This window comes from Oryzias latipes, chromosome 24 (genome assembly GCF_002234675.1).
Source record: "Oryzias latipes chromosome 24, ASM223467v1".
NCBI lineage: Eukaryota > Metazoa > Chordata > Actinopteri > Beloniformes > Adrianichthyidae > Oryzias > Oryzias latipes.
Genome location: NC_019882.2, coordinates 13,882,149 through 13,902,875, shown reverse-complemented (window position 1 = coordinate 13,902,875; position 20,727 = coordinate 13,882,149). Strand labels below are relative to the sequence as shown.

Below are 20,727 nucleotides of genomic sequence, written 5' to 3'. Positions count from 1 at the left end.
CGGACACTGTGGCTTCACAAAACCTCGAGAGCGAAAGCAATGACTGTGATGAAGAAAAAATTTGCACATCAGTCAAATCAGACCAGTCTCGTTTGTCTAAAAAATCCAAGAAGCACAAAGAACTTGCCACTGATGACTTGGCTGTGGATAAAAAAGAGAAAACTATGGCGAGAACGCCAAGCACGTTGTCAGCTAGATCCACAAAAACACTGTCTTCCAAATCCACACAATCAGAAAAGTCTATCAAATCAAAAGGGTTAAAAGAAAGTGATGCACCAGCTAATGATTGTGCTTCAGAAAAGTCAAACACCTCAGTGCAGTCTCAGAGGTCAATGGAGGCGGGTTTACTTGAAGAAAGTGCCATAGGAGAAAAAACAAAAGGGGCACCAAGTGATGCTTTGACTGGATCAGAAGATTCCGTTGAAAGAGGGCAGAGTGTGATGTCTGTAACCTCAAGTGGTTCAAGAAAATCTTCGAAATACCGCAAGCTTCAAGCTGTGAGCAACGAAGAACAGACTACTGAAGAAGTAGAGAGGTCCCCAAGCAACATGTCAGGGACTACAAACAAAACTTCTAACTATGCTTCATCGAGGAACGTGACTCCACATGGAGAACTTTCAGAAGACTTTACAAATGAAGAAGAGAGATCAACAAGCATAGTGTCAGCAAAATCCTCTACATCTACAAAATCCACCCAAAAGAGTTTTTCTACAAAGTCCAGCAAATCAAAAATTTCTGATGCTCAACGACAAGAAAAGCCTGATGAGCAAATGAACAGAGCTCTAAGTAAAGCCTCCATGAATTCCGCTAAATCAAGTCATTCAGATGAATGCAACAAACTCCAAGGTTCTAATGTTTCTCCTGAACAAGTTGTCCATGCTGTTGATGAAAACAAAGGAGAGGATGCTTGCAAAAGAGCACTGAGCCCAATATCTGTAAAGTCAAATGCAACATCCACAACAACAAAATCAAACTTGTCATATGATGCGAAAAGATCCAGAAATGTAGAAGGTTTGGAAACGAAAAACAAGGAAGATGATGATGTAAAGAAGACTCCAAGCGTTCTTTCAGTTGAGTCAAACACTTCTTCAAAAACCATGCAGTCAAACAGATCTGGCACCTCCAACAAGAAGACCACTAGAGATAAAGAAGACACAGACAATATAAAGGATGGTGTCCAATCAACCGAATCAGCAAAATCACACAAGTCTGAAGTCCCAGCTGTAACAATAGAAGAAAGTGAAGACAGGTCTCCCACAACTATGTCATTAAAGTCTAAATCTTCAGGACGTTCAAAAAAATCGAAATCATCTGAAGGTCAAAAAAGTGAAAGAAAATCTAAAGGTTCTCTTAGCGTACATTCACATCTGTCTGCTAAATCTAAGAGATCCACAGTGACAAATGTGTCGGCTGCCACTGTTACTTCCACTAATCCGGCAGAAGTGGTAAAAGTCAGAGGGATAAGTGGATCACACTTATCGGACAAAAAGCAAGCTAATGCAATGAGTGATTATGCAAAGCAACCTTTGGAAGGTAAAAATCAGCTGATTCGTCAAGCAGAGTCAAAAGAAAGTGACATGTCTCAAACTCTGTCCAGTTTAGAGGTCGTCAAAGAGACTGATGGGGCGGCAGAACCTCCAGAATCAAAGTCTGTAAGTGAAATCGACACCAACTACAGACCAAAGAGTAAGGAGGCAGATGAATATGAGTTAGTTCCATCCATTCTCCCCAATGCATCCCCTACTGAGGTTGTAAATGAATGGCTAAAGACAATACCACCAGAGAGTGACATATATGAGATGGAGGACCTCAGTGAAAACAGCGAGAAGATCAGCCAAGCAGCAGAGGGAGGTAATGAAGTAGAGGATAGTAAGAAGACCGACAATTCTTCAGCTGAGACCTCAAAAGACATAGATACGGGTGGGGCGATACATCCCGACCTTGACGATGAGTGCAAAACAGGAACAGAAACATCCAATGACAATAATGGCTCTCCTCAGACAGCTGATGCCTCAAAAATATTAAATTCTTCCGTACAAGTCATGAGAGTACTTTTAAATCCAAAGTCTGACAGATGCAACAGTTTACCAGAAATCTCCCCTGTGTATGGACGTAAGCTGAGCACATCTGCTACAGGTCTTTTGGATTGCCTTGTGAAGTTACAATTAATAGATCACAATCCTAACAATACAAATGAACGAGATAAAAAATACCAAGATTTAATGCACATCCTTCAGTCTCTTTGGCTTTGTGATCCTTCAGAAAATGAGCAAAAACCAACAAGAAGCGATAACCGTTGTGTTGAGGATGATTACAATCACACCTCATCTTCTGGTGTGGATGTCAACAGTGGCTCCACAGGATCTGGGAAAAGCAGTGATGGAATAAAGAGCAGTAACAGTAATCACGAAGATGCTTCTCAACCTGTTTGCAAAGACACAAAGGGAGATGCTGTGTGGCATTCTGAGAGAGAAGAGCAAAAGGAGGAAGATAATCCAGAAACTAATGATACCATCAGGAACAATGATAGTCCAAGAGAGACACCCGAAACACCGTCTTCTTCAAATAAGAGCTCAGGAACCTCCAGCACCATCAGCCAAAAAGTAATACAGGAGGCTGAACTTAAGGGTGAAGAGGACCTTGATCCTGAGAGTCATATTCTTAGTACAAGGGCCGATTTAACAAAAAGTATGTCTCACAATCCAGATCCTGTGTGGGTCATAAACTTACTTACTAAAATAGAAAAACAATTTATGGTACACTATGTCAGTGCAATGAAAGAGTTTAAAGGTCGATGGAATCTGGCAGATAATGATCAACTTGATGAAATTATAAATGAACTAAAAGCTGAGATTGAAAGACGGATCCAAAAAAGCATCAACAGAGAGGTAAAAAAGATTCAAGACAGTGTGGGCCTTCCAAGACCTCCCAACGACACAGTATCCCAAGAATCAACATCGCAAGCAAAGGAGAGAAAACAGAAGCTGAAGAAAAGGCTCCAACATTCAGCGGGATCACAAGACGAAATAAGTGGCAATTCCACAACAGGAACACCTTACAGTGACCAGCGCAGTGACAACACAGATGAGTCCTGTCCATGCGAAACATGCATAAAGAAAAGAAAGAACTCAGAGGCCTCTCTACGGATGGAAGCTACAAACGCGGCGCATTCAGGTAACTGCAGAAATAGTGATGAAATCAAGGTAGCAGAGACGCTTGTAGAAAACGTTGTTTTTGCAGCAGTGAAAGAAGTGGAGGGAGAGAAAGTGGAACAATGTACAGAAAATACCTCTTCATATGAAGTAGACAAAAAGGGAGATGACTGTGAAAGTATGGAATCTTTAACAAAACATGAAAAACAGAAGAAACCTGTAGTTGCAGAGTGGGACAGTGAAGATGATGTTAATGAAACTTTAGGAGAAGAAGCAAAAACTGTAGATGAAACCCCATTGGAAGGAGAGACTGAAGACTTTGATGAAGATGAGTCAGAAGAAATAAAAACCAAAGCTGTGGATGACAAAGACGCAATAATGGAGGCTGATGCAGAAACAGCAGCAGAGGAGGAATCAGCGAAAGATGAGAATCCGGAGGAAGAATTGGTCAAAAATGAAATACGTGTCATAAATGAACCTGAACTCTTAAATGAATTGTCTGTAGCAAGTACAGCAGAAAAAGAAGAGGGCAACACTGAAACAGCAGAAGTATCAATGGCAGCAACACATGAAAATAAATCTGAGAGAGATGAGGTTGTTGAAGACTTTGATGAAGCTGAACATGAATCTGTCAAGGAGGCAGCTTTGGAAATAGGGAGTGTTAATGATGAAGAAGAGGATGGTGGTTTAGAGGACTTTGACGAAGATTCAAATTCCACCACAAATGACGATGACACTTCTGATGATACCACTAGTCACGGATTATCAAGCGAAGCAGCTGACGATGCAAAAGAAGATGAAGTTGCTGTGGAGAAGGAGTTTGAGATGGCAAGAGAAGATGAGGTTTGCGATGTCCAAACTAAAGTTTCTGCAGGTGAAGATGAAACTGTAAAAGAAAGCGACGAGTCTGCAACAAGTGAGCATGGATCTGTAACAAGAAAAAATTCAGAAGAAGGCTTACAAAGTGATCTAGAGGTGGTTTCACCTATAAGTGAAGATGATCCCCCAACTCAAAACCAGAACTTAGTATCTGATAATGATTTAGCAAAAGTGCCAGATGACATAGCGACAACTGAAGATGATACATCAGAAGAAAAACATTCCACTGGAGACGATGAATCAAAGGAAGACACTGATGCTGAAGAGGAAAGTTCTTCAGAAGTGAGAGCCTCAAGTGATCACGAATCTGAGAGTGAGGAACCTGTGAAAATGGAGAAGGTAAATGCAGAGGAGGAGTCTTCTGCTGCCAGTGAATCCCAATCTGCAGAAGATCTTGATGGTACCTCCAATGCAATCTCAGGTGAAGACGAACCGGCAGAAGAAGCTGCTGCAGGACGTGTGAGTAAGCATGACTCAGAGAAGGATGAAGAGGAGGAGGAAAGCAGTGTGGTTAAAAAGGAAAAGCCTCTGGAAACTAGTGCAGATGAAAACAGGGATACATCTACAGCAGATGAATCATCATCAGAAGAAGATGCTAAAATGACAAATGATGACTTAGCTACAGATAAAGATCAGGCTGCTACCAGTCAAAGTGAATCTAAAGATGAGACTGACGAAGATGAGACTGGCACAGAAGAGGCTGACAAAGATGAGGAGACTGAACTGCACACACAGGAAGACACAGCTGATGATGTAAATGACACTGGAGTTATAAGTGAAGATCTTTCTACAGAAGATGAAACCCCAAAGGAGAATGTTGCTATGTGTAGAGACCCCTTAAATGAACAATCTGAAAAAGACCTGCCGAAGACTGAAGAAGAACCTGCAACCCCAGAAACTAACAGCGATTATCCTGGTGTCACCAGTGGAGCCGAAAACGACAGCAAAGAAGGGGAACCTGACCAAGCCAACAATGAAGATCCAACTGCCATCTTCAAAGAGCCCGATCAAGAAGAGGTTACTGCAAACAGAGAGAGTGAAGATGAAAATGAGGAAGACCATGGTGAAACTCCTGTGGTAGACCAGGCAGATATCACATCTGAAGATGGAGAAGAAGACACCACAAGCAGTCAGGATGATTCTGCAGATGATGAAGATGCCTCCACAAAAGAGGAAATATCCGCTGCAGAAAAAGAAACTTCGGGTGAAGAGGAGATAAACAAAGTAAACCAAAAATTAACTGAAACATCAAATGAAGAAGAGCTTGATGACTGCAGTGTAAAAGATGATCATCAATCTACAAGAACAGAAAGTTCCAGTGAAGATGAATCAAAGGAAGAAAGCAAGAACTCTGGAACTGATGAAAGCAGACCTGGCTCAACTGTAACAGATGCAAATGACACAACAGGACAAGACGAGTCAAGAGTTAGCAATGACAGTGAGTCACCAGATGATTCAGAGGCCGAGCCCAAAAATCAGGTTGTGGATGAGATTCTGCAGGAGGCTAGTGATGAAAATGAGACTCCAAGTAGAAGTGAGGAGCAGGAGAAGACAAAATCATCGGAGAAGCCTGCAGACAGCAATGCCAGTGAACTATTGACAGAAGACAAGAGTGAAGAAGACAAATCCTACAGTGAGGACGTTATGGAGCAAGAACATAAAGTTCCAGAGGAAAAGTCTGGAGATGTGATCACAGAAAATGAAACTAAAGATGAATCTGGTGAGGAAGAGACAGGAGCCGGAGAAGAGACAGACGTTCTAACAATCATCACAGATGAAGGACAGGCGTTCAAAGAAGATACAGGAAGAAAAGATGTTCAGAAATCTGAAAGTAAAGATTTTAATAGTTGTGAAAAAGAAAAAAACATGGATGACGCTCTTGACAAAGAGGAAGAAACCGAGACCGCCAATGATGACTGGAGTGGAGACGAGGGAAATTCTGCCGATGAAGAGGATGAAGCAGAGGAAGACTCAGACGAACCGGAAGAACATACTCAGGCTGAACTAAAACCATTAGTCATAAGCAAAGCAACCAATCAGAGTCAGCCTGACAGACAAGGGAAAGAAACACTGTTGATGCCTCTTGATACTCTGAAAAAAGAGAAGGATGAATCTGAAGATGGCACTTATGCAGATATTGAAGATTCTGAGACAGAAATAAACAGCCAGAAATAACCTGGGTTTAACAAAATGTAACCTGTCACTTGGATCTTTCAGAAAAGCCAAAGAAAAGATGTGCACAGTAAAAAAAAAAACATGGCAGGATGTAAGTTAAACCCTGCTATTTTACTTGAAACACTTGTAATTAGTTTGTGATGAAACAAGCACAGAAACACATGCACTTTCCAACAGCAGTTGCAATGCTGAATCAGTACACAAAATCTTGAATACTTGAATGTGTACACAGGTAGTAGTTTAGATGCATTATCTTAAAAATGTTATTTGATGTAATTGGTGTCATTTTAAACTTTAAATGGTCCAAAAACCATGTTTGTTTAGAACCAATATAATCTGCAACAGTTGTACCAAACTAGAGCAAACGCACATTTTCTTGAATTTCATTTTATGCAATTAAACTATTCCTGCTGTTCTGTGCTTGTAGAATTAACAGGATGTCACATTATATTTTATCTTCAACTATTTATTCTGTTTCATCTGAAAACTTTTGGTTTTGTTTAAATTATAGTTGGTCAAGTTATTCTTTTTCTGCTTTAAAGAGTTTCAAAACAGCTGTGGTTAGTGGTTTTTGGTTTAAACATCTTGTCAAGCTGATCACTAAACCACATTACTAATTCTCTTTCAAAGTAAAAGCACTTCAGTTCTGTGTTTTAGACCCTTAAGCTGTCATCATTAATCTTTGTGCTACAAACTAAAACTGCTTTGATCTGAATGTAAATTAGTCACTAAAAACGATGAATGTTTCTGTAAAGGTATTTTAATTTAATTGATGTATTTGTTATGTTAATACAATCGCATGTATGGACATGGCAATTGTGGTTTCACTAAGGCTCATAAACTGTTTGTTCTGTTAAAGGTAAATAAAGAGATATTTTTTGAGACTGGAAAAGTCTTTTCATCACATCAAAAATTAAAAATAAATCGGGTTTTGGTAGCTTTATTTCTACAACCTTACAAAAAAGAAATACAGGATATTTTTTACTTAAATGTAATAATTGGTCATAACCTGGTCACTGCAGTGCAAAATATGTGTATGGGTAATATTTAGAAGGGAAAAAAATCTACTTGTGGTTCAAATTCAAATTATAATATTGATTCAGAAAAATATTACCTGGTTTAAGTTTATAGAATGTGTCTGATTTAGCCTTTACCATCACTTAAAGAGAACTTTTAAAATAAGAATAAAAATAAAATATTCAAAAATAAAGCAAAGACTTTTGTGAGGGTTACAACAGAATCAGCAGCTGTTTGCCAACATAATGTATCACATTTCCAAAGGTAAAATAATCTGGTCAGGATTTTTAATTTACTTTGACAGGGATTATTTAACTCATTAATCATCCCTTTTCAGCAAAACCACCTCCTTTTTTTTAAGTCTTTTGTTTCTGTGTTTTCCTTACCAAAATTCCAAAACAAAAAACCTTGCAAACTGGTTTGTGTTGAGACGTAAAGACATATTTTAACTTTGACATCTTCAGTAACATATTGAAGTTATCTATTTAAGATGACCATCACCGGGACATCCATAAACATTCACACACCAGTAAAGCCACACTGGAGGCAAGGAGGGTAAAGTGTCTTTCCCAAGGATACAATGACAGTTAACTAGGGGGAGCGGGGTTCGGACTGCTGACTCTACGATCATTGACCGCCGGACCACTGCCACCCATGATATGATATTCCTTTATTTAAAACAAAGCAGCAAACATCATCTAAGTCTGGGTACTCCAGCAAACAAAGTGTGTTCAAACAGGCTAATACCTGAGTTTTAAAGAGGTGTATAAAAACATGCAATAAAATCATTTTAAATGAGGGGTTCAAGATTAATCAAAAAAAAAGTTTCTGAGCAGAGAAATGTCTATACAACAGTCCCACGTAACCTGACTTTTGGAATGAACTCAGAGGAAGCCCACAATAAAAGAAATTCCTTGAATAGCTTCTCTTTCTAATGTCTTAACAGTAAACAGCTCAGGTGAGTTGTGTGTAGATTTTTAAAGAAATGCACACAGTTTATGCTGGGAGAACTTTAGGAAAACTCAACAAATGAATGGGTAAAAAAAAATGCCTTCTTTACCCACTACTGTCTTATCAGCTGCTGATGAACAACAGTGAGATAAAACTCTGATGTTCAACTTTCTCATCAAAGTTTTCACTTTTTGATCTTCCAACTCTTAGTTTGTCCCAAAAAAGATCATTATTATTTTTCCTATCAATGTTTTGAGTGTAAACACAAGGAGAGGGCCTTCAACAAACCCTCCCTGCGTCTTCTTAGAATACATTTGTAAATGACTCATTTGCCTGAAAGGTGTTTTTTTTAGTTTAAGGCCAGACGGACGAGTGAACTAAGCAGCTGATGAACACTGTGGCGCACGTAAATACATTAAGCCACAGTTTTTTTACTGCATTGTTCATTGTCTGAAAACACCTTCTGAGGAATCTTAGCTATTGCAAAACACGTGTTGCTCAAGAGATACAATTGTGCAACACTTGTTCCAATAAGGACAACAACACAACCTGCTCTTGACAGCATATAATAAACATAAATATTTTTCTCAAGAAAACTGTCCTGAGGCTTTTTGAAGATTCCCTCTCCCCTAGGTTAGTGATAAAAAGGACTTTCCTGCTCTCTAAAGCTCATCAGTGAAAGGTTTTGGCAGTCACTTCCTGTTTAGAGTAGAAGGCTGTCATTCAACACTTGATGCTTTTTACAGTAAAAGGCACGCATGACTAAGCTGGCTGTTAATCACTGCCATTCCAATGAGATGTTCACAAACATGCAGGTGGAATGCTAATAGTGCTAAAGACATCCAACAATATTTCTTTTTTCATTAAAATACTGTTTTATTCTTTTTATAGTTTACTTTAAGAGGCTGCCTCACCTTCACAAGACATATCTTTAACTATTTTTTGTGCACGACTATCAGGAAATGGAAGGAAAATGACTTTGATTTCTTAAGATTATTGTAATCTTAATGTAATCCAATCTTCTGGAAGGCAAAGGAATGTTGAGGAAGCACCTGCTCTTTGGCTGTTGGCAGTAATTTCCACAGTAAACACTGGAAGAGTGAAGGACGTCATCCGGAGCACAATAATGAGGGGTTTCCCCGCTGCCCTGTTTACCTCAGACCAACTTGCCATTGGAGCAGCTGCAGACACTTGCTTCAAATGAGCTGATTCTGATTCTGCTAAGGTTCTCAGCAAGCAAAAATCCAGAATTTTTTACATAAAAATACAAGAAAAACACACTGTATTGAAATTTTTGATTTCATGTGATTCACACGTTTGTTTTAGATCGAAATGACCAAAAATAGGTACGTAAAATGACTAGAATCACATTTTTGTTGGGTTTCTCTGTTAAAAAAACGAAAGCATTAGGCTCAGTAGAAATTTCTGCTGTCCTTTAAGGGGTACCCATCATGCACGGCGGGCACTGAAGCAGACTCAGTTGTTCCTTGTTTATTGACAGTCGCTTAGTCCTATTATAATAGCAAAACCTTCTCTCTTCATGTGTGACAAAAGATATAAACTGTTCCCACACTGACAGGAAGTTGAAGAGGGGCCTCTTGTGTTGCACAGAGGGATCAAAAATGAGAAAGTGTGTGTAGGTGTGTGTGCGTGTGTGTGTGTGGGGGGGTGTGTGTGTGTGTGTGTGTGTAATAATGAAAAAAGGCTGTCAATCTTCACGCACAGGTTTATTGCACACCTTTTTTAAGATCGTTTTATGTTTTTTGATGAACAACCACTTAAACTGCAAGAAAAAGGTTCACACGTGCAGATGTTTTTTGGTCACACACTCACATTAATAATAGGAACTGAGAGCTGCTGTTGGCAGTGTGTATGCCTTTGGCACAGAGGTGGTCAGAACTGCATTGCCAGAGGAGACCCACGCTCTCTTTCTTTCCCACTGTTGTTCACGTTATCCTGTGGGGCCACTTATGACCCTTCCACAGGCAGGATGCAATGTCTGGGGACCCCAGCAGAGCTGTACACAAGCATCCGTCAAGCCCTGGGAAGAAAACAAGGTCTTGATGGAAAACTGGAAGAAAGGAGTGAAAAGAGAAACGGCGGTTAGTAACCAGGACGCACTCAATAACACTGACCATGCACCTGCAGCCTGTGAGTGTTTGCACAGAGAAGTCCCCACACACAACACAGGTGGTCCAAACAAAAACCTGTGAAGTGTTGCCCAGAGAGTAATATCCCCACGTTACGTGTTCTATAAAGCCCCCCATAGGAAACAAACACTTCCTGTGCTGTAAGATTTATTGTTCCCGCACCTACAGACTACAGTATACGTGAATGATATATATTCCACAAGCCTCTTTGATTCTTTCTTGATAGCAATCAAACCAAAAGTGCTGATAAATAAAACAATCAAGTAATTCAAGGATGTCATTGTGTGAAATGCTCTGCAGTTAGATGACTTCCCTGCTGCAGCGCATTGCGTGGTGAGAAAAAGGAAAGACCTGGTTGACTGTATTGTATGGTGTCAAAATCAAAGCATTGTCAGACTGTGAGGGATCGACCACACAAGACTCTGCAAGGCTTTTTTTTCACCCAGGTGCAAAAGACTTTGCATGTGCACTAGTTAACGTCTGCACGTTGTAGCCTGCAAAAAAAAGAACCAAAATGAAAGTCAGACACTGTTGAATCATCTATATGAGGCTACAGTGTGAATTCTTTAGAAGTAGAAAATGAGCAATTTGGGGGTTGAAGACCTATCCAAATTTGATTTGGAATAAAACTGTTGCTAAAGGTGATCTCTTCCACCCCCTGGTGTCTAACTGAGGAACACCATGGATTGAATCTTTATCCCTTGTGCTCCTGGATCTTAGATGACCCCACCCTTACATTGACGTGTTCTCCCTACCAGGACAAAGGTGGATAAAGGTGGAAAGATTTCATGTAATCCATGGACACCAGTGAAGATAAAAAATCAGTGAAGAAAAAAGGTTCAGAGCACTGTCTAGTGGGTCTAGATGACCCAACTCCCAATGTTAAAGTGCCTAGGATAGCACAAGGGTTTTTGTGAGTTTTAATTTGATTTAGAAAGCTTCCTAATTGCTCTGAACCGTGAAATTGGAAATGTTAACATTATGTCTTTACTAGTTAATTAAATAATTTTACAACAAGTAGGTATGTGGAGAAATGTCATGTTTAAAACTGACTAAAATTTTGCATGGATTTCTTTTCCAAACATCTTACTTTAAAAGTTTTTTTTCCACCTTTTTGGGACATTTTGAGACATTGTAATGTTTGTTTTTGTCTATCTTCTCTGTTTTTTTAGGTAAAACATTTCTTTTTGCATTTTAAGCCTTTTGAAATTAAATAAAAGAAGAAAACTTTTAAATAAAATCCAGATAAGGACATAATCTCCCACTATGAAGATATGTGTTCTAAATAGACTGTGTTGTTTCAGCTGTTTGCAGTCCCTCTAGTGGCAGAAGTGCGGCACTGCAGCCATGGCCGTTTAACTGAGCTGAGAAGATGTTTTGTTGAGATAAACATAACAGAGCACTTCAGGAACTGAGAAGTATGTCATGGAAACCATGTTCTCTTAAAGAACCACCCCTACACTACATCAAACCCAATTTAGTTAGTTGGTACAACCTACACAAAATCATGTACAGAAAATATATTTTTGTAAAAAATAAAACTTTTACAACTGTGTTCCACAATGAATTTTGGAACACAGTTGTAAAAAGTAAAACTTTTACAACTGTGTTCCACAATGAATTTTTACAGTTGGCATGACTGTAATGTCTCACTTTACAGGATAAATGTTAAATGTAATCAGCTGATTCTCGTTCTGTTGTTCTGTCTGATGGCGTGACATGAAGGGGCAGGGAAGCAAACGTCAGACGACTAACCGCACCAATTTTCAGTTCGTTCAGTGCGCTGCAGTCCCTGAAGGGAGGCCTGGTCTTTATATGTGTGTGTGTGTGTTGGGGGGGAGACTACACTGAGAGAGAAACCTTCCAGGCCAGAATGAAAGTGGCACGCTGACAGACACTTTGGCTTTACGAAGAAACATTTTGTATAATGCCTTAATCTGAACAAGTCTAGGAAAAGCTCAAGGTAACAACCTGTTTTAATGCTTCAATTCCAGAGAAATCATTCTTTAAATCAATAATTATTGAACCAATTCTTATTTTTTTTATTTGACAAAATTGAGTTATAGCATTTGACAGATTTTTGGTTGAACTTAAGATAAAGGGTTAGATTGATTAGCAATTAGTATTGGCTTCAACAGCAATTAACTTTTTGTACTAAAAATGACATTTAATATGTATTTAATTTTCCAAATAAAGGCACAAAAGCGTCACAAAAAGCAACATTTGTAATATTGTAATTCATAATGATGTATTAAGAAAGCGTCCAATCAGGGGATAAATCGGATCTAATTTTATTCACTTAGGTTTGGTCCGGCTTTATCGCTTATGCAGATTGTACCTGAAAAGTAATTTAAAATTGTCTTACTTTAAAACAATCATACAATGATGTGACAAATAGTTAAGACATATTTTTTGCATAATATTGTCATTTAATAAAAATAGTTTGGTTTTCTTGGATTGTGTGATAAATTCACTCAGGCATAAACTCCTGGAAATGCTTGCGCTGGGCTTTTTTTCATGCAAATACGGAGAATTAGTTTCATAATCAGTTATTTTTAGTTTTATTTCCTTCTTCTTTTCTATCTAGGCCAAGTTTATCAAGAAAATTCTTCTATATATTGTTGTATACACATTTTCAACCTTCAATTTTCAGGATCAGCTCATGTTTTGAATGTATTTGATTATTATTTAAGTTTCGAGAATGAAGATAAAGGAGAGAGACGGCTCCGGGAGGGGTGATAACTGAAAACGAGCCCAAAAAAAAGGGGGAGAGTTCATCTGTTACTAGGTAAGAAGGCAAGAAATCCTCAAAATGTTGGTTACAAATAAGGTTAATTCATATAGAATAGTTGTATTAAATTACTGAATGTGTCTTGGAATCTGACATATTTCACAGTAAATGTGGCTGATTGCTGCTGAGGTACACCCAGGATGGGCTGCGCTTGCAGTGGCCAGAAACAAGCAAAAAATAGCGGTTTCTACAAAATAAAGCCTAATACTCAGTTTACACATTCACCAAACAATACAGTAAGTACTAAATTACAACGTTTTTTTATTTAGAAAGAAGAAGTTCTCACTAAGGTGACTCTGCACTGACAAAAACGCCCTTGTGCCTTTTAGGCTCAAAGAGGAAATACTTCTTTAGATAACGGTAATACCTAAACCCTTCTTTTTATCATTTTCTTGTCCAAAAGTTAAGCAAACAGACGCTAAGACCCTCATGGGATGATCAGATTTGATTGTAACATGGAATTTGTTAAATTTGTATTTGAGGCTGAACTTTTGCTATTATTTATTCCTAATTAGGGAAAACTGATGAGGAAGAGTGAAAGGAAAGACAGGTGGAGAGCACTAGAAGGGGAAAAGATGAGGGTAACATGGCAGGTGGAGGGTTGGCATGTCACGCAGAGACCCTTTCTGCGCCAAAGAAACAGGCCAATGTTTCTGTTTTTTACCAAACAATAAATACTTGCAGAAAGATGAGGCAAATTTTAGCGATTTGAATCTCAGTTGAATTTCCTCTCTTCTCTTCTGGGGCTCAGATAAGACTGTAAACACTAGAGAGTCGTTAGAACATTACAGCAGTATTTAAACAGGATGCAGTGTAAATGTAAAGCTGCTTAGACATAAACATGGAAAAGGTTTATAGGGGAATAAAAACTAAAACTAAATGAAATTGTGAAAAGTGCACAAGAAGAAACTGCAAATTCATCAGAATAATTTGATGTTCTGCGTCATTTTTGCAGATGTGTTTGTGGCCCAACATGATTTCAAAGCCACAAATGGAAGCGATCTGTCCTTCAAAAAGGGAGACAAACTCAAAATTTTGCACGAGTAGGTACACCACTGGTCTTCACAGAGATTTTGCTGCATCAGAGATTTAGCTCAGAGTCAAAAAGAAGCATCTTGTTTGCAGGAGAGGAGAATGGTGCCTGGCTAAGTCAATCAGCACTGGGGACGAGGGCTACATCCCATCCAACTATGTTGCTAGGGCTGACTCGCTGGAGGTGGAGAAGTAAGAATTGAACAATAAAACTCCATGTCAGAGCGGTAATACATTCTGATCCGGTCTAAATAAAGATGGTTGTTTTGTTTATTTTCCCCCTGACAGGTGGTTTTTCAAGGATGTCAGTAGGAGGGAGACAGAACGATTGCTATTAGCTCCTGGAAATAAACCAGGCACCTTTTTAATTCGGGAGAGTGAGACTTCTAAAGGTGAGTCAGAATTCCACTGGTTTAAAAAATAAAATGACACCTACACCTAACGTCTGTGTGTTCACCTTAAGGGTCCTATTCACTGTCCATCCGAGATCACGATCAACAACAAGGAGACGTGGTAAAACACTACAAAATCCGCTGTCTCGACAAAGGTGGTTTTTACATCTCCCCCTCCACAACCTTTTCATCGCTTTCCGAACTGGTCAAATACTACAGCCGTGAGTATAAAGTTAGCGCAAAGTTACTGCTAAAGTCTGCTCTGGCACCCCATTTTTTTGACACACATGTAAAATTTCGATTGAAAACAGAAGACAGACCCTTTTGATCCTTTTTGCATTTCCTGTGTTAGAGAAATGATAGTTTTTTCCTCATGTGATCAAACCACACTATGAGCCGAAATCTAGTAGACGCCATCAAATTCTAAAAGAGAAGTACAAATCAAAACTGCTTATTGTTTCGTTTTTGGAGACTGTGAGAAAAATTATATTTTCATTACTTTAAATGCCATTTCTGTGTGCAGGCACAGCAGACGGGTTATGCGAGAGATTAAATAGTCCTTGTAAACCAAAGGACCCTCAGGAGCCTTGGGCACATGATGAATGGGAGATTCCCCGTGACACATTAAAGATGACAAAGAAACTGGGTGCTGGGCAGTTTGGAGAAGTTTGGATGGGTAAGTTATGTAACATCTAGTGACTGGAATGGCTCCAAGCCAAGACAAAGACAGGAACGCCAGATTGTTTTTTGCAGGGTACTACAAGAACACCCAAAAGGTTGCAATCAAGACTTTAAAGGAGGGGACGATGGAGCCCGAAGCTTTTCTGCAGGAAGCCAACCTGATGAAGCAACTGCAGCACGACCGGCTGGTACGACTCCACGCCGTGGTCACCAAGGAGCCCATCCTCATCGTCACTGAGTACATGGTGAATGGTAAGCTCAACATCAAGGGAGATTTCTAACTTCCTCTTTAGAACAGAAATGTGAGATTCTTAGAAGATGTAATGGATGTGGCCTGTAGTCATCTTTTTAAAATCAAAGGTGAAAGTGAGGCCCCCTGCTTTGGTGTGGTTAGTTTGGTCATCAGTGGTTTAAAAACAGGTTTAGAGTCAAGGGTTTGGGTTATGGGAGGGGGTCTGCAACCTTCAACACTTAAAGAGTCATTCAGGTGAACCGGTAATTCTCACAAGCTACAACCCGATTTGAGCCCCAAAGTCCCACTTCACTTTTTAGAAAAACAAGACACTGATTTGCATTTATTTTAATTGTCACTATTTATATATAAAATATATATGAAATGTCTTTTTGAGCAAATAAGAAAGACCTAAAGATATTTTTTTCCAAATTATGAAATAGTTTATAATAGTTTATCTTTCAAAATTAAAGGTACCCAGTACCACATTGGATCATCTCAATGCAGCAAATGTAATAGTTGGTAGTGTGATAAAAAATAAATAAATAAAATATACTCTGTTTATTTTACTGTTGTTGCTGCCTGTTGCTGTCCTTAAAATCCTGTACTCCTTAAGTATGAATTCTGACCTCAAACTGATTTTCTGTGGTACACGGGGCTAAAAAATCTGTCAAAAGGTTAGACTTTAGAAAACTACAAAGCTGCTCTGCTTGATTGACTGTTGGAGTATTATGGGTAACGTAGTTAGGAGTCTTGAAGAGTGACCCATGGTGTGCTTCAACTGTTTGTGAATGAGTGGAAAAAAGTTTCCCTTATCTCAAAAATATGTTACTGTATAATCTGAAAAATATGTCAGTTTTAGAAATGTATCTAAAAAACCTTTTGTTAAACAAAACCTAGTGGTTAAACTTACCCCTTCATGCCGTATGTCACCATTTTACAACATTCTTAAGACTTCTTTGTTGCTAAGTGAGAACTTTTCCAATGAACTATACCGTCTTTTAGTATAATGTAATGTATTTCAGAAATAAGAAAGCCTCTGTGACAAGCAATGGAACATCTAAGAAGTTATTTTAAATATATAACTGCTGTGGAAGCATCCTGTGTTAATGAAACCTAATATATTTTAATTTTGTTGCAAAATTTTTAGCTTTTTCTTCATACTTCAAACTTCATAAATGTGTGAGATTCTTGTTTTCTTGATGTCTCGTTTAAGATTAGAACAAAACATAAAAGACGTTTGATTTCACATTTTCAAATCCTGTTGTGTAATGGAAATGTCAGGATCATGACGCTCACCAAACGCCTCAGTCCCATGATGTTTCAAAAACTGTCATTCATTTTTTGTCACACACAGATGGTCTGTTCTGTCATTTGCAGGATCCCTTCTTGACTTTCTGAAATCAGATGAGGGGGGAAAGCTCAAGATGAACAAACTGATTGACATGTCAGCGCAGGTTGGAAACCTTGTATCCCATTGCAGAGAAATTTTGTATTTTTAGCTTGTTTTAGAGCACGATTTTTTATGTTAATTTTTTTTTGCTTTAACTTGGTGATTTTTGACTTATTGTGCTCTCCATTTAGCTTTTGGACCATTATTCTCAGTCTAAAAACATTGTCCTCGACTCAGACCACAAATCTATTTTTACCTATTGTCTGCTCTATGGTAACACTTTTAAAAGTGTAGTTTTTTCTTCAGCTCCTATCATAAATGGAAACATGTCAGCAGTAGCTGTGTGGCTTCTGTGGTGAAGCATCTGCACATGTGGCTTCAAAGCCTCCGCCTACGTCAATTATTAACATCCGGACAGGAAGTCATGCTTTTTTTTTTTTTTCCATCCACACTGAGCTCCCTCACAACCTTACAGCCCCCCTTTAGAAAACCTTTCACTGAGCTTATGGTTGCTGCTTCCTGTTGAACCCTGTCACGTAGAGACACGGGTTTGCATGTTCTTCTGCAAATGCTTGTCCATGCTGACTCATATTGTGTGAAACATAATGTGAATGCAATAAACTCTAACTTGATCTGGTACCTCTTTTTGCCTTTTATTTTGGCAGATAGCTGAGGGCATGGCGTACATTGAAAAGAAGAACTACATCCACCGTGACCTGCGCGCCGCTAACATTCTGGTCAGTGAGACTTTGCACTGCAAGATAGCAGACTTTGGCCTGGCCAGAATCATCGAGACTGAATACACCGCTCAAGAAGGTGAAGTCTGCTACTTGTTTTCACCAGTCAACAAAAGTGCAATTTGATCTTTAAATTCATATATAAAATATTTTTAATGGGATAATAATGAAATATATTTGTTGCAAATCTTTCACACTGATGCAGAAATAAACTGTCTCTGACTGAAGTTATATTCCTGTCAGCGGTCTAGAAAAAAACGTCCTCTTTAGTTTGAACTGTTCTTACATTTCTGCTCAAATGAACATCACAGACATATGAACTTTACTTTTAACTCCTGTTTCTATCTCTGTCTGCTGTTAGGTTCAAGCACAGAAAGAGGTGCAGCCTATAACACCTATAAACACAGCTTCTCCAAATCATGCATACTTGTTACAAAGCCTCACAGGGTGTTAGAGAGACGCTGAGCTATTTTTGGCCATAACATTTCTTTTATATCATATCTGTGACTTAAACAATGTTGAGATGACTTTTAAATCATGTCTTCAATGAACATTTCAGTTAGATCCACCGAGTACATTCTGTTAAAGCCTTATTAGGATTTCCTTGATGATTTGTAGTCTGTTCCATTTATAAAATAAACAAAAAATATGTTCTTTTTCCATTTTGTAATAGCTTAACTTTTAATAAAATCAATTGATAAATTTAAATCAATGCTAGGAGATCGAAATAATTTTTTTTTCTTAATAGTAAAATTTTCTACTTTTTTATAAGATTTTTTTTCTACAAATCTTTATTTGTAAAAATATTTGCCCCGGTTAAGTTTAAATTAAAGCCGTTCAAATGAAGTTGGTTTCCGATCACTCTGACTTTTAGAGTGATCTTTTTAGAGAGGCCCTTGTTCAAATCCCATGTGAAGTTTGCATGTTTTCTGTGCACCCTAGCTTCCTCCCACAGTTCTAAAACATACTTCCTGGGTCCACGTTGACAATTCAAACAAGATGTGGCTCTCGGTTGACTTAACTGGTAAAAAAAAAAAAAAGTCAGTCTAAAAAAAAAAAGTTAAAAACTGAGTTGACATTTTCTCTAAATCAAAATGTACTCTTTTGAGTTAAGGGAAATAGAAACTTGTGAATCTAAATAAAATCTTTTCAGCAATTTGTCTTACTTTTTTCCAAAGGTGCAAAATTTCCCATCAAATGGACAGCCCCGGAAGCCATCAATTTTGGGACATTCACAATTAAGTCAGATGTCTGGTCTTTTGGAATTCTCTTGACTGAAATAGTCACATATGGGAGAATTCCCTATCCAGGTGCAGTATTTAAGATATCCTCCAAATTGATCAGAATTTGCTTTATTGTTTGATTGGGTGCTGGTTAAACTTCTACTTATTGCTGTGATCTGTGTTTTCGTTTCAGGCATGACCAACCCGGAGGTGGTCAGGTGCCTGGACCAGTCGTACCGGATGCCACGGCCGGATGATTGCCCTGTGGAACTCTATGATATCATGATGATGTGCTGGAGGCAAAGGCCTGAAGAACGGCCAACTTTTGACTTTTTGCAGAACACTCTCAATGACTTCTTCATCGCCACGGAGGGACAGTATGAGATGCAGCCGTAGCCTGTGAAGAAAACAAGGAGAGTTTTTAGTCTAACAAGTAAAGGAAAAAGACATTTCTTCTTTAAAATGAGTCAGACTCAAATGAGTAAAGGAACTCACAAACATCATTGTTGAAATGGATACAAATTATTTTTCAAATGGATATTTTTTCAGCTTTTTTTCCTCTGAATGAACGTAAAAGTTGCTCAAAGCGTCTTCAAGCCCAAATCGGATCTAGGATGAGAAAAGTTTCATCAGAAACGCCACATTATTTTTGTGACGCAGAGTTTCTTTCAGCTTTTGATGTCCTGATTAAGGAACATAGCTGCACACAGCCAGGAGGGACCCCAAGATTGATTTACAAGCTTTAAAAGGACCACTGAAATGCAAAAAGTCGCCATGTAAACTGCCATGGATTACTTACTGCACAGGTAAGGTCATACAGAAACAAATGGCCTCAGGTTAGAAATACAATATTTTGCCCTTAAACGCTTCATTTCTTTTGTAAAAACCTGGAAGAGTTGTAAAACTGGTATTGTTCTTCTTTTTCTGCAAAAATCCTTTTTTTAAATAAATGTTTTTATTTATCTTATTGAGAACTTTTACTTTGTCCTCTGTTTGCTGCTGTAAATTTATATCTGCACACAAAATTCTCCTAACATGAACGTATTTTTCAAATGAGCTGGAAAAAATGTAAAAAGCTTCAACAACTTTAAATAGTTTTTAAAGGGAAAGTAATTTATAATCCCTTAAAAAATACTCAAAGGGCAATGAGAGAGCTTTGCAAGCACAGAATGTCTTTAAAAAAAAAGGGATTCAGTCCGTCAGAGCAAAGTATTGACTCATTTCTTAATAATGTAAACCTACCCAGGTTAAATGAGGATCAAATAACAAACTTAGACTCTCCGTTCTCGTTGTCTGAACTTCATGAAGCTCTGTTACTTATGCCTAATGGTAAAGCACCAGGGCCTGACGGCTTTCCTGCTGAGTTTTATAAAGAATTCTGGGAACAGCTGGCACCAACGTTTTATGAAACGGTCACATCTATCAATGAAAGCCAATCAATGCCACCTAACATGAACTCAGCCAACATAATTCTTCTTCTAAAACCAGACAAAGATCCCAATAGTCCTTCAAGCTACCGCCCTATTTCTCTAATCAATGCAGACGTAAAAATTATCTGCAAAGCACTAGCACAGAGAATAGAAAAAATCACTCCTCACATAATTGACTTCGACCAAACTGGATTTATCAAAGGCAGACACTCGGATGACAATCTCCGAAGACTTGTTAATATAATAGATTTTGCCACCATTAACAACCAGGAAATGTCCATACTATCACTGGATGCTGAAAAAGCTTTTGACAGAGTAAACTGGAAGTTCCTTATTGCCGCCCTCCATAAGTTTGGTTTTGGAGAAGCATTCATCAAATGGATCAAAATATTATATCACAACCCCAATGCATCAGTTAGAACTAATAAACAGACTTCAAACAGGTTTTTTCTCGGAAGAGGAACCAGACAGGGCTGCCCACTCTCTCCTTCT

The 20,727-nt window shown here is 38.5% G+C and overlaps 2 protein-coding genes across 2 annotated transcripts; both read left to right on the top strand.

Moving 5' to 3' along the window:
• Nucleotides 1-1,577: 1,577 nt before the first annotated feature.
• Nucleotides 1,578-6,206, top strand: LOC111947115 (dentin sialophosphoprotein-like). Its single transcript, XM_023953296.1, has 3 exons — nucleotides 1,578-2,112; nucleotides 2,263-5,160; nucleotides 5,341-6,206. The coding sequence occupies exons 1-3, from the start codon at nucleotides 1,578-1,580 to the stop codon at nucleotides 6,204-6,206; spliced, it is 4,299 nt and encodes a 1,432-aa protein (XP_023809064.1).
• Nucleotides 6,207-11,900: 5,694 nt separating this feature from the next.
• Nucleotides 11,901-19,772, top strand: blk (BLK proto-oncogene, Src family tyrosine kinase). The gene is made up of 14 exons (XM_020714546.2): nucleotides 11,901-12,287; nucleotides 13,018-13,112; nucleotides 13,221-13,351; nucleotides 13,445-13,475; nucleotides 14,071-14,158; nucleotides 14,241-14,339; nucleotides 14,436-14,539; nucleotides 14,611-14,760; nucleotides 15,063-15,215; nucleotides 15,293-15,472; nucleotides 16,833-16,909; nucleotides 17,511-17,661; nucleotides 18,761-18,892; nucleotides 18,999-19,772. Exons 3-14 carry the CDS (start codon nucleotides 13,256-13,258, stop codon nucleotides 19,199-19,201), a joined length of 1,464 nt encoding a protein of 487 aa, XP_020570205.1. The 5' UTR covers nucleotides 11,901-12,287; nucleotides 13,018-13,112; nucleotides 13,221-13,255; the 3' UTR covers nucleotides 19,202-19,772.
• Nucleotides 19,773-20,727: the final 955 nt, after the last annotated feature.